This window comes from Larus michahellis, chromosome 12 (assembly GCF_964199755.1).
Source record: "Larus michahellis chromosome 12, bLarMic1.1, whole genome shotgun sequence".
NCBI lineage: Eukaryota > Metazoa > Chordata > Aves > Charadriiformes > Laridae > Larus > Larus michahellis.
In genome coordinates, this window is record NC_133907.1 from 11622476 (window position 1) to 11635915 (window position 13440).

The 13440-nt window shown below is 56.2% G+C and overlaps 1 protein-coding gene across 7 annotated transcripts; it reads right to left on the minus strand.

Moving 5' to 3' along the window:
• Nucleotides 1–397: 397 nt before the first annotated feature.
• On the minus strand, nucleotides 398–12821 carry LOC141750206 (uncharacterized). Of its 7 annotated transcripts, none has more exons than XM_074604918.1 (15): nucleotides 12484–12820; nucleotides 11983–12039; nucleotides 11436–11512; nucleotides 10700–10865; nucleotides 9117–9217; nucleotides 8486–8617; nucleotides 7415–7559; nucleotides 7015–7161; nucleotides 6230–6460; nucleotides 5801–5994; nucleotides 4813–4940; nucleotides 4449–4615; nucleotides 2453–2605; nucleotides 1913–2026; nucleotides 398–1085 (listed from the first exon to the last, which is right to left on the minus strand). In XM_074604918.1, the coding sequence occupies exons 1-15, from the start codon at nucleotides 12580–12582 to the stop codon at nucleotides 1044–1046; spliced, it is 1953 nt and encodes a 650-aa protein (XP_074461019.1). In that variant the 5' UTR covers nucleotides 12583–12820; the 3' UTR covers nucleotides 398–1043. The 7 variants fall into 7 exon arrangements, with proteins under 7 accessions (XP_074461019.1, XP_074461021.1, XP_074461017.1 ...); XM_074604920.1 differs by having other exon boundaries at nucleotides 398–1064; nucleotides 2453–2608; XM_074604916.1 differs by having other exon boundaries at nucleotides 2453–2608.
• Nucleotides 12822–13440: the final 619 nt, after the last annotated feature.

Sequence of the window (13440 nt, forward strand, 5' to 3'; positions counted from 1 at the left end):
CCTTGTGTTGAGATCCTTTCTCCAGGGCTCTTTCTCCTCAGAGCAAGCAGCCCTGCACAAAACCCTTGTTCTCGCCCCTCCGGGGACGGACGGTGGCGTCTCCCCCTGGGGACCGCTCTGCCACATGGCCTTTGGGTCTCCTCGCTGCGCAGCGGGGAGGCAGGTCTATTGTGGAGGCCCAGAACGGTGCAGCGGAGCAGGTTCGAGCAGCCGGTGCCAGGGCTCACCCAAAGAGAGCTGCAGGTGGGGAATGGGAAAAACCAGGGCAGGAGGAGATGGCCCTAAATCAGGGTTCTTCACCCGCTGGGCAAAAACCAATCAACACACTGAGTCGAGATATTTGGCTTTATTTCAGTTCTGCAGAATCGGGTGCCGGGCGTTTAACAACAGCCAGCACACCACACGTTTCCGACAGTCCCAGGTTCACAGTGATGAGATACAGCCCATGAGTGAGCTACAGTTCCCTTACCAGCCCTCATCACACACGTGCATTCAAGTCCAAGTTTGGAACGGTTTGGGAGATCCCCCTAATTAGGCCAATTAAGGTTTAATTTCAGGAATTCAGCTCAGGTTCCATCAAAGTTCTACTACAATTCTATACAAAGCGCTCCTGTAACTTTTTAACCATATTCTTTTGACATCCCTACTCTAACCTTTTCCTGACCCATGAATGTACCAAGCACTCTCTTTTTCCTTCAGAAACAGTATAAAATGGCTTTTATTACAAAAACATAAAAACCCCTCTCCCTTTTTTCCTTCAGAAATAGTACAAAACGGTTTTTAGTACAAAAACGTAAAACCCCACTATCACTAGCACATGCTGCAAAATCTAAACAGAACAAATGCACCCCCCCTGCCCACAGGAAAACAAACACAGTCCAGGGAAGGGCCCAAGACGGGAACCCTGCGACGCTGCAGCTGCTCCGCGGCAGGACAAGGTTCAGCGCAGCTCCCGAGTCTCTGCCATCGGAGCAGCAGCTTTGGCCTTCAAGGTCTTGAAGTTCCTGGCCGGTCTTTGCACAGCACGCAATCCAGTCCCGCTTCTATTTTCGCTCTTGCGCCAGCTGCGTCTGCAGAAGGGACACCTGAAAGAGGCCAAAGGCCGAGCTCAGACAAGCCCACGCTGGTAGGACCAGCCCTAGCTCCACGGTACCGGCTCTCGGGGAAGACGCACCCTCTAACGCCAGCCCCGACAAACACTTGCTCTTCGGGGAATGGAAGTCGCAGGTTCCCAGAGTCACCCTGGCCTCATCTCACACTATCAACAAGTTGACTTTCTCTCTGGCTTACCATTCACACGTACAACCCCGAGACATCCCATGGATATGAGAGAGAGAGGTTCCTACAGGATTAAGTCACCCAACTCCCCTTTCCAAGAGAGAGACTGGCGCTACTGCCACCTTACTGCCACAGGCTTTTTCCTCAGCAGGAGAGTTACTGGTGACACAAGGCACTGAGGAACTCTTCTGTTCTCATCTGCCTTAAAAACGTGACAGCTGGCGCGTGAAAAGGGAAAATGGGAAAGCTCAACAAGACGAGCAAGGCTCAAGGGGAACGTCCTTAGACGATTCTCTATTTCCCATCCATTCCGTTTTCTGAGTTTCCTCCAATCCCTCTCCCACCCTGCCTGACCCACAGGCACCACAGAGACCAGACCTCGGTGAACGATGCTGTCTGGCCATGGCCAAGGGACGCGTCTGACTGGGTATTCCCACTGCCTGCCCGTCTCCCTTCCCCATGGCCAAACAAAACTCGGGCCACAGCATCGTGCAGAGCTGTGCCCACCAGCACAGCCACAGTGGCTTTGGATGAGAGCTTTCCTGCTCCTCAGCTGGTCTATACTGGGGGGCTGCTGCCATCGTTCCTCCATCTGGCCAGAGTCTCCTCCCACCAAGTAAGATCCTGGTCTCACCTGCTGAGACGCCAGCATCTCGTGCTGGTCAGACTCGGAGACAGAAAATCCGCCTGCATCTGGCAGCGCACGACCTCTGCAATATCTCCTCAGTCGCCTCCGTTCACGTTCCACCTGCACGTTGGATAGGAGAAAGGGTCACAGAAGCCTGCCACCAAACAAGGAGCAAAAGGACCTCTGGGCATCACGGCAAGGAGATGGCTGCTCAGGGACTGTGAATTGCACCACAGAACGCTGGGGCCAAAAAGCACTCCAAGTAGCCCACGGAAGAGAGCGAGCAGAAGGAAAGAGTTCCTGACACAAGAGTGTCCAATGGGTGTGTATGGGGACACTGGGGCAAGAAGGGTGGTACCGCAGTGAACGTGCATTTGCGAAGGCAACGGGGTGTCAGAAGAGAGAGAAAAGACAAAAGTGTGTGGCCACAGGGCACAGTGGGAGAGGGAAGGAAACAAGCCGAGGACTCCACAGTGCTGCCTCTGGGAATGCGGTGTCTTCCAGAGGACCGTGATGCTGCGCAGAGGCAGCGAAAGCCTGGTCTACCTCCTCCAGAGTCCTCCTGAGCTCAGCACTGTATTGCTTCAGCTCCGTCTTCTCCCGGTCCAGCCTTGCAACTGCTCGCTGCAGACGTTCCAGCCGCTGCGACAGGAGTCTCTTCTCCGAGAGCCAGGACAGCCGCTGCCCTTCTGCAATCGCCTGCTGGGCATTCAGAGAGCAGATGATGGGAGTGGTGCCACAGAAAGGAGAGAAGGGCCAGAGTCAACACATCGCGGAGAGCGACCATGGAGGAAAGGACAGTGCTACGTCCCTTCTCCTCCTCCTCCCGGTCCACAGCCCAAAACAACACTCTCCCTTCCCAGGGGCCCTCCTCCACATCACCTCGGAGAAATCCCTGCGCCAAAAGAACACCCTGAAAGCGCAATGAAGCCTTCAACCTCACCAGCCAACGGTACCATTTCCATTCTCTCTAATACCCTGGGAAAGCTGGACCTCAGAAGTCTCCATCTCTGAAAGCATCCTCTAAGCACCATCAGCGTCGCTGCTGTTCAGCCATCCTTACAAAATTCTGCTACGTTTAGTACATTCGCTTAGTCAACTGTGCCCTTTCCTTTCCATGCCAAATCCCAGACACCACACATTGCTTAATCGTGCCTAGATAGGAGAGAACCAATCACCCACGCACAGCTCTTGGACTCGCATTAATTTTAACGGCAAGCTGCGTAGTTCTTTCATTACTTCTGGGCTTGACAGAAAGCGTTTGAGCAGCTGAATGGTGAATTACTAGCAAACATTGTCTTCTCGGCCCAAGCACAAACACAGGCTGGGCAGAGAATGGATTGAGAGAGCCCTGAGCAGAAGGACTTGGGGGTGATGGTCCATGAGAGCCAGCAACGTGCACTTGCAGCCCAGAAAGCCCCCCGTATCCTGGGCTGCATCCCCAGTAGCGTGGCCAGCAGAGCGAGGGAGGGGATTCTGCCCCTCTGCTCCGCTCTGGGGAGAACCCCTGCAGTGCTGCCTCCAGCTCTGGGGCCATGAATATCAGCACACGGACCTGTCGGAGCGGGGACAGAGGAGGCCACAGAGATGCTGCGAGGGCTGGAGCCCCTCTGCTGTGAGGACAGGCTGAGAGAGTTGGGGGATTCGGCCTGGAGAAGAGAAGGCCCCGGGGAGACCTTAGAGCCCCTTCCAGTCCCTAAAGGGGCTCAGGGGGAACGGTTTTAGACTGAAAGAAGGGAGACTGAGATGAGATATTAGGAAGAAATTCTTTGCTGTGCGAGCGGTGAGCCCCTGGCCCAGGTTGCCCAGAGAAGCTGTGGCTGGCCCATCCCGGGAGGGGTTCAAGGCCAGGTTGGACGGGGCTTGGAGCAACCTGGTCTAGTGGGAGGTGTCCCACTGGCATGGGGGTAGGAACTAGAAGATCTTTAAGGTCTCTTCCAACCCAAACCATTCAGTCATTTGATGAAGTCTCAGCCAAGCTCCTCAGAACAGCGTAGGCTCACAGCCTCCATTTTCACAGCTCGGCTCCCTTTTCATCAAGGAAAAGGTGCAGACGGACTGCAGGGTCAGAAAGGGACCAGACCCTCGTGCCCTCCTCACAAGACAGGCCGCGAACGCCAGTACCAGGAACAAGGGGCCTGTTCCGTCTGCTCCAATACCTCTGTCAGCCGCCAAAGGACAGAAAGGAAGGAACAAAGTTCCCCCGCCTGCAGCTGGCAGCAGCGTTAGGAGTCTACTCCATGGCGGGCGGGAGGCTGCTAAGATCCCAGCCCTTTGCTGCCATGCTTTGGCTGGGGACCACCCAACCTTCTGTTGAACTCCTCTTACGTCCACACGCAACCCGTGCCTGCATTTACTGTCCCACCAGAGTCCTGGGGGTCTCCACGCTCCTTCAAGGACGAGCCACTGGCTCTGCTGCCTGGCCCGGCACCGTGTCGCCCGGGACAGACCACTGCTGCCATTTCACACGCTCAGCCTGTTCTTCTCCTAAAGCCAGCCCACAAAGCTTGCTTGAAGGATTCAGAAGCATAGTGTTTCCTACCACGTCTTGCAGGAGCTTGTTTATCTCCCCTTGGTGGTCGGCCTCCCGAACTTTGAGGGTGTCGGTATGCTGCTCTTCTTTCTGCAGCTCTTGCGCCATGTTTTGCCGTTCCTGCTTCAGGAGAGACCTCTCTGCTTCCAGCTCCCACTGAAGGCACTTCACTTCCCCTGCAAACACGACAAATGGCAAGAGTCAGAGGCTGCACAAACAGCGGCTCTGACTTTACTGACCTTACGCCCTTCGAGTTTCCGTGGAGGAGGGGTCTGTCTCCAGCTCCTTCACTCCTCAGAAGCACTGCGGACACAGAGCTGCTTTCATACCACCTTCCCCGGGCATGGGGTCACCAGAAACGGGAGGCTCTCACCTTGGATCACCTCCTTGGCCTGCGCCACCGCGTGAAGCTGGGTTTCAAGATGACTCCTGGTGATCTCCAGCTCAGACAAGTGCTGCTGAGCCTCCAACAGGCTGCATTCCACGGTCTCCTTCCCTGACCTGCAAAGCGTGAATACAGAGAGAAAGGAGCTGCTTGCTCCTGACACCCAACAGGGAGTTGTTCCAGGAAGAAGTGGTGCAAGATCCCTACCCCTGCCTACGGAAAAAGGCTCGCGTGGAAACTCCTGCACAGAGAGCCTATTTCTGCCCTTTAAAATAGCAATGCGGGCCCCTGCGAGGGAATGGCCAGGCTTCCCGTGTCACCTGGCAGGGCACAGAAAGCCCAGCCAAATTGGACTGCAATAGCCAAATCTTCACTTGCTGGGGTCTGATCCACAACACACGGGTAGCTGCGCCCACCAAGCCTCTGCCAGCAAGCAAAACTTGGATGGACAACGGAGGGTGTATCTTCAAGGAGGAGAACAAGCACACAGTCCCGATTACACCAGTCTCTGGCAGGCCAAAGTAACTATGTCCATTTTAACAGACATCAGTGATGGGCAGGAACCCCTGAAGGCTGGCGACAATTCAAGAGAGGTTTCCCTGCTGCTGGTGTCACCAGCTCTAGCTCCTGCACCATACTAACACGAGTTAGCTTAGTTTAATTATGTGTGGTTTAATCATGGCTCCATTGAGAGCCCACTCGGCTGGCTGTGGACGTCACAGAGGAACATGTAAGGGGGCATAAACATGAGCTCAACGCTCAGGAGAGCTTTGCCAGCTTCAGCTGTCAGAAAAATAACCTTCAAATCAAGGTAGACTTTGTTTTTTTTTGCTTGAAATTCTTCCGTTTTCTGTCCATGGAAGCGAAAACATGTGAAAAGCACAGAGGATGCAATCAATCCCCATGTAACCATTGTCACCTTTACCACTACAGACATTAAAGAACGTCCTGCCCAGGGTCTCCTCCCTGCCCTTACCTGGCCTCTGCCAGCTGCTCCGAAAGGCCTTGTCTCTCCCGCTCCATGGCTGCCAGTCGCACCTCCAGGGCAGCCTTCTCCCGCACCAGCAATTCCTTCTCTGCGCACACCTCGGCCAGTGCGTGCCCTTGGCGAGAGGACTCCTGGCGCAACTGCTCCAGGCCACTGCGAGACGACTCTTGCTGGCGGGAAACCTGAAAGCGGGACAAAATGCAGTGAGAGTCCTTGCGTGCAGCCCTGGCTTTTGCCCCAGACAAAGGCTCCAGAGCTACACAGTTTGCTGCTTTTGCCACCTGGGAGAACAGTAGAGTCGTGGATGCAGTCCTCTCTCTGCAACTTACCAGAAGCCAAAAAGGAGGCCAACACGCACAGCTTCACCCAGCCAAGCAGCCACATGCCCACCCAGAAGCACCAGGTCTTTGGTCTCACCTCAAGGAGTTTCTCTTGGGCTTCTTCCTTCTCCTCTGCCAGGACCCCCAGCTCTACCCGCAGCTCCTCTTGTTGCTCCTCTGCTTTCTTCAGCAGCTGCTCCAGGTGGGCTTTCTCTGCACAGAGCTCTTTGGTTGTTCTTTTACACAAGCTCAGCTTCTCCTGGGCAGAGATCTTTGCTCTCTCCATCTCATCCACTTTACACAAGAGAGCGTCATTCTCTTCCTCCAGCTGCAATCACAGAAGCACAGAGGAAATTAAATACAGCAAGACTTACTCTGAAGAAGAGGAGAGCAGCAAATCCACATCCCCTGCGTCTCGCTGACATACTCCCAGTTCAGCGCGCCCAATAAGCACGTGCGGACAAACTACCCCAAAGAGCCTGCGTGGTCTCATCACCATTTCCCAAGAAGAAGGAGGACACTGCATTTAAGCAACAGTAGGAGAATGGAAAGGGAGCAACACGGTCTTCAAAGACGGGTAGACGTGGCGCTCAGGGACATGGGTTAGTGGGGTTTTGGCAGTGTTAGGTTCGTGTTTGGACTCAATGATTTTAAAGGTCCCTTCCAACCTAGACAATTCTACGAGTCTACGATTGTCCCTGTCTTCCCCTGCCAGAAACAGCATCTGTGGCGCTCTTGCTAGACTTCCTATGAAGGTTGGGCTTGGACAGAAAAAGGAACCCTTCCGTATTCAGTCAGTCACACTCTCAGAAGGCAAGAAGTCTGAGAAGACGCAGCAGCTGGAGACAAACACCTGCCAAGACCTTTGGCAACTCTGCTCACCTGCAGCACAAGTTTGTTCAGTTGCACTTTGTCCAAAGCAAGAGCTTCATTGATACAGCTCATGTTTGCTGTTGCAACACGTAGATCGGCAAGTTCAGCACTCAGCTCATTCTGAGCCCCTGTCAGCTCTGCCACCGACTGCTCGGCCTGAAGAGACAAAAGAACAACATGACAACAAGGGCAGGGAAATCCCTGCCTTCGAGCAGCAACTCCACATCCCCTGCGTCTCGCTGACATACTCCCAGGTCAGCGCTCCCAATAAGCACGTGCGGACAAACTACTCCAAAGAGCCTGCGTGGTCTCATCACCATTTCCCAAGGAGGAGAACAGCACGTTCCCTGGCGTCTACTGACACGAAAAAAGCATCTGTGCTGGTCTTGCTACCACAAGGTGACCATACCTTCTCCAGGGCCACTCTAAGCTCATGCTTCTCTTCCTTCAGCACATCCCTCTCAAGGTGCGATTCCTCCAGCGCCTCTCTCGCAACTAACAACTCATGCTGTAACAAGCAGTGTTTGTCTTCAAGTGCCACTAAGTCCTTCAGTCTGTGAGAAGGGGAAAGACAAACAACTTGTCAACGTAAAAACATTCTCCTTTCCAAAACCAGGAGCACATACTGTGTCCCAGCTATGGCAGTTGGAATGACTTCCAACGGCTTTGTACCTACACCTAAACACCACCGGCATTTCCTGACTAGAGCTGCATCACTCTTTCTCATGGATGAAACGTTCGTCATTGAGAAAGTAAATCAAGCTTCCAGACATCACAGAACGTTTCCAAAACGTTCAGGTACTCGCAACAGCTTCCTGCCTCTTAGTTCTCTCTCTCCTCTTTCATACGTTGGATACAAGCCTTGCACAAGTTCTTCTTGGGCTAAAACAGACTTTGAAAGTCCAGACTACGACTCCCACAATTACTTTTGCCTTCTGCAGTGAATGAATCAAAGGCCCTGCAAGCTCTCTGGGGAGACGGCTATGAATGTCCAATCCAATGATCACGGGATCACAGGAGGGTCCAGGTTAATACGCTGCATGTTGCAAAATGGCCCCTCTTGCCCCAAAGGCCTTCTGCACTCAGTCTGGCAAGGAACTGTCAGCACAGAGGTGCTACAGTGCTTAGGATGGTGCTGGGCAAATTTCTGCCAACTCCTCTAGCACCGCCCCGGGGAGCAAAAGGGCTGTACCAGAGACAGAGCTCTCTTTAGGCTGCTCCCGCTTGCTCACCAAGAACCAGTTCACAGCAAAAGCACTGGAATACGCCACCTCTTTGCCAGTCTGGTCTTACCCAGAGGAGCTTCTGGCAGTCAGACGATTTTTGCCGTCCTTTCTGTTGAAGGCAACCGTTTGACTCGGGACAGAAACAAGGCTGTGCAGAACGGGCGTGTTTGCAATGCGAACACAGCCCATCTATGAACGCAAGAGGCAGCCCCAGAAGAGAATGGTGGTAACAGCAAAGTTTAAAACACCTTTACCTGTCCTGAAGCTCCTTCTTCTCCAGCTCCCCCTTGGCTTGGAAGGACATCACGCTGCAGTTTAGACGGGAGCAGTTTGCCATTACAGACCCAGAAAGCCTCATTTGCTCTGCCTTCAGCTCTGACAAATCTCTGCAGAAGAACAAAGGAAGAGCCAACGTTCACACCACCAGCTCTATCAGCTGACTCGCTTCTCACGCACGTAATCGCGCAAAGAGGAAAAGCTGGCAGGAAAGATGACATCTCGGCTGGGGACAAATCATTCCCCTGACACTCTGGGGTCAGGACACACCTTGGCGAGCAACTGCTCAGAGGCTCACGACAACAGCCACATAATAAACTTTTCAGGAAGGTGGAGGAAGAATAAGCCTAAAACGGCGTAACAGAAAAAGCACAAAGAACACAAGAACCAAGGCACGCTCGACGCATTAAGGAAGGTTCATAATCCAGGAAGATAAACGGCTGACAGTAACCCAGAGTTTGAAATCGCTTGCTGACACCAGCAGCAGACACTATCACGGCTACGCTGCTCTTGTTTGTGTAGAAGGCAACTCTGAGAAAGGAACCTCAGAGAGGTGTGAAGGGAAGGTACATTTTTGCTGCAAGAGATGGGGCCTCAACTTCTACTCACCGGTTCGTGGCAGCCTTCATTTCCAGGAAATGACGGCGGAAGGTGACCATCTGATGCCACAGCCCGAGCAGACGGTCACCCCTGAAGTAGTTCTCATAGAGCTAAAGATGCAAAGACAAAAAGAAATGCCAGTTCAGCCTCCGCCATCACTGTACGAGTCTTTCCGCTGGCAGAGAGCACAACCACCATCGCCAGCTCTCCTTGAATAACTATTCCGACAGGGCACCAAGGACTGAAGAGGCACCGCAGAAGCAGCCCCAGCAGACCTGCCACCTGCCTTCAAAGAAGGCAACATCCACCCTTCTCCTGCGGGAGGGGACATCAGCAAAGCAAGCTGACCCTGAGTCAGCACCTCGCCTTGCAGAGCTGTCTCACACTCTTGGTGGAGGAAGACAAAGACAAGCCCCTCCAAGACCACTGTCCCATTTGCTAGCGGTGACGGAGGCCTGTCTTGTCCTTCCCTTGGCTACTCTGAATCTCAAAACACACAGACCTCTCTGCTCTCACGGCTCTAGACGGAGATTTAAGAACCATCAAAAAGACGAGCGCTCCTGTGTCACTGCCCTACAGCGTCCAGCAGCAGCAAGCATTTGCCTTTAGGACCGAGCAGCACGGCCACAGCAGGTGGGCCTCTTCCATCACCACGATTTGCAGACACTCCTCCACCTCCCACCCCTGCCACGCTGAGCTCCCCCTCCCACGCACCAACTTGATCTTTGGCTCCCATAACCCTGCCCAAGCGATAACCACCCCTGGAGGTCAGCATGGGTGCATCTCGTCGCGATGGCGGCATCCGGGGCTCACAGGGGGTCTCAGGGAGACGCATAACACCACAACAGCCAAGGGGTGACGTGAGCAATGCGCCCACCTCACCGCAATCCTGGTACTGTGGTCAATGTGCAAATTCGACTGGAAGTCGTCATCTTCCCCCCATAAATAGTCAAGAGCCCAAGGGCATTTGGAGCTCTCCTGCTCGGCAGCGGGCTGCGGCCAGGATCTCCCCGTGAGCAGGGACGCTGCTCAGGATTACTCCTCCAGGTTAAGAGATTCCGGGCTGCAACAGATCCTCGCTAAATTGGTTTATAGCATGCTGAACTTTGACATTCTGTGATAGAAAGCATTGATTGTGCACATAGAATCCTTTAGCCATAAACCATTGACCAAGTCTGCGACTAGGATTGGGTCCAGCCGCACCCGACTCCTCTCTCAGAAGGCCTTTAGAAAGCCAGGGGTCCTTTCTGAACCTTGACTCAACGGGAGGGTCTCCCTGACAGCTCTCTCTGACCCCGTCCTCTGTGCAGGAAAAAAACAAGTGGACCTTGCTATAGCACCCCCTTAAAACTGTCGCATCTACTGTCGACTTGGTCAAATCATTGGTTTATATCAATAAATATATTGCTGCTTCTCTCTTAGGGGTGAAGTCTATCGCTCCATCCGCGACAACCCCTCTCTTCTGCTCGTCAACACCAACACATCCTCAGCAGAGCCACAACCTTCTCACAGCAAGTTCTCTGGGCCAGAAACAAAATGCGTTCTCATGCCACGCTGGCACCACCTCTGACATTCCCGCAGCTGAGCCTCACCTCACGTTCCTGGCGCCATTCGCGCTCCTTCGCTTCCAGCTCCTCCCGCGCCCTCATCCAATCCACCGTCAGCTTTCCAACATCTTCTTTGAGGGCTGAATTCACCTCTTCCGCTTTCTCCAGGTGCTCCCGCAGCAGACTGTTCGCTTCGGCCAGATCCTCGCACCTTGGAAAGGGAGGAACAGCCATGAGGTCACTGAACAACCCCTATCCACAAGCACCATCCCCGGGATTTCCCGGCTCCCCCAACACTGACTTTCTTCTCAAACTGAGAGGCAGGAAAAGCGCTTTCTAGGGTGAACTAAGATCTCTCGCTGATGGCCAACTCATTTGCTTCTCCTTGCTTTAAGCCTTCCATTTCCACCTACAGGTTGGGTTTCTCCTTCCTCTTCAACTCGGACGATGCCCACGGCTGGGCCTCCCCTTCGTGCTGCCTCATCACTGGACGCATCACCTTTCTCTAGCGTTGCCCCCAGTCCCTCACCTACTGCACCAGGGCAGCGTTTAGGCTGGAAAGGGACCCTTGGAGCTCACCCACAGGAACGCCCCGCTCCAAACAGAAGCATTCCGCACACACCACTATTACTGCCCCACAGAACAGGTGGTGCACCTCTCTCCTTTCCAAAGGGCTTGCCCCAACACTTCCCTTGCGGAGACTGACTACCACTGACAGGTTTTCCCTCCCTGCCGTGAGCATCCAGGATACTGAGTAGGAGGGAACGCTTCTTCCTTGTACCTTTGCTGCTCCTCTTTCACCTGAAGCAGGGCTTTCTCCAGGGCCTCTGTGCCTTCCCACCTGCCTGGGAGGCATCCCTGAAGAAGAAAGCAAATAGTTAGTCCAATTCTTCCACCTGAAGCCCAGGAATGCTCTCCTACGCTCCCACCCTTTCTTTCCTAGATCTGCTTTAGCCGGGAAGCAGAACGAAAAGCACAGAGACAGCTCTCTCTGGCCGACGCCAGCATTCTCGCCTTCCAAAACACTGTCTGTCCACCCATTCCATTTCAGAGACAGCCCTAGAACAGGCAGCAAAGCCCTCGCCCGAGACCCAGGACAAAACGTTCCCCGCCAATAAAGCACTCCCGCACACAACTCCAATCCTGCATTTCTGGGACTGCTGGCTGCTCTAAGAGCGGCAACTGGGCAGAACACGGGCGGGCAAACTCGCAGCGCTTCTTGAAACCCTCCGCGAGCACAATCTTGCTTTCCCCTGCCATGGCTCGGGGAGCTTTTTCGCTCCCGAACGCTCCGGCCGCTCTCTTCAGTTCGCGCCCTGCGCACTCACCGCTCCTGCTTCCAGCTGCTGCTCCAGCTCTCGGCAGCGGGTCCGGTACTGCAGGACCTGGGCGCAGACACGGCATGAAGATGAGCGACTGCAGCCGGGGACGGACCCGGCTCCTCCGGCACCGGCTTTTCTCTCGCTCTCCGCAGCCCGAGCTCAGCCCGCGCCACGGCGCTGCCGCTACAACACCGAGTCCCTTCGGGACCGGGAAGCTTCGCTTCCCCCGAGCCCGGCCAAGCCCCGGCGAGCGGCTCGGGGGTGACCGCGGACGGGACGGGACGGGCGGGGCGGCTCCCGGGGCCTCCCTCCCTCCCTCCCCCGAGCTTCGGGCTCGGCGCCGTCCCGCCCGCGGCAGCGCAGCGCAGGGCAGGGCCCGGGCAGGACCCCGCCGGGGCCGCGCCTTCGCCCCCCGAGGGCTCCGCCGCCGAGTCCGTCCGCCGACGGCGCGGGCACCCCGGCCCGGCCTCGGGGAGCTCCCCCCGGGCAGGCGCCCCCGCTCCTCACCTTCGCCTGCAGCTTCCGCACCAGCACCGCTTGCCGGTGCCGCGCCTCCTGCGAGCTCTGCAGCCGGCGCTGCAGGGAGGCCGGGCCCGGCGCCGCCATGCCCCCGCTCGCCGGCCGGGCTCCGCCGCCTGACGGGCGCCGCCGGGAGCCGCGGGGCGGGAGGGACGGGCTCGCTCGGGGCCGCTCTGCGGCGGCGCTTTCCTGCGGGCTGCGGGGCTGCCGCGGGGGAAGAGGCCGCTCCGGCCGCGGTTCGCTCCGGCCGGCTCCGCTCGGAGACCGTTACCGGCCCCGGCCGACGCTGGGGGCGGGAGCGGGGGGAAACGGTCCCCGCGAGCCGCGTGTCGGGGGGTCCCCGAGACGGCGGGCGAGAGCCGGGGCCGCGGGGACGGGCCGTCGCCCGGGGAAGGCGGCGGCAGCGCCGGAGCCTCTGCCGGAGGCTCCGGCTTCGGCCTGGGCTGCCGCGGGAGCGGGGGGCCCGGCCCGGGGCGAAACCCCGACGTGCCCGGGGGGAGCTCCCGGACCTTGTCCTCCCCGACGGGCGGCGCGAAGGGCCCGGGCCGCCAGCAGGGAACGGGGAAGCCGGGGCGGGAGGGAAAGCTTCCGAGTTCCAGGGCAAGGGACCCCGGGAATAAAGCGCTATTTCATGGGCTCAGGAGGAAACACGACAAACGGGGCTCAGCCCCCTTTGCCCCCCAGCCTCCTCTGTCCTGGGAATTCACTTATTCGCCACTCAAGTCATGAGCTTGCATAACTTACAGCCCTTAAGTCGGGCACTTGCAAGCAAACAAAAGAGAATTAGTTCCCTAGTGAGAGTGCTCATCCTTCCCCTTCCATCACGGTGCGGGCGTCCCCTGTGTCACCCCGGGAAGCACGAAAGCCTGAGCGGGCCGGCTGCTGCTGCATCCTGGGTCTAAAGTAGACCCAGTCAGGACGTTGTGACTGATACAGGACCCGTTA

Excerpts from the sequence above, each read along its gene's own strand:
- LOC141750206 (XM_074604916.1), bottom strand. The coding sequence starts at position 12,582 with ATGGCGGCGCCGGGCCCGGCCTCCCTGCAGCGCCGGCTGCAGAGCTCG. Across the intron at positions 12,040-12,483 it reads TGCGGAAGCTGCAGGCGAAG|GTCCTGCAGTACCGGACCCG; the intron begins GTGAGGAGCGGG and ends GTCTGCGCCCAG. Across the intron at positions 9,218-10,699 it reads AATGGCGCCAGGAACGTGAG|CTCTATGAGAACTACTTCAG; the intron begins GTGAGGCTCAGC and ends TTGCATCTTTAG.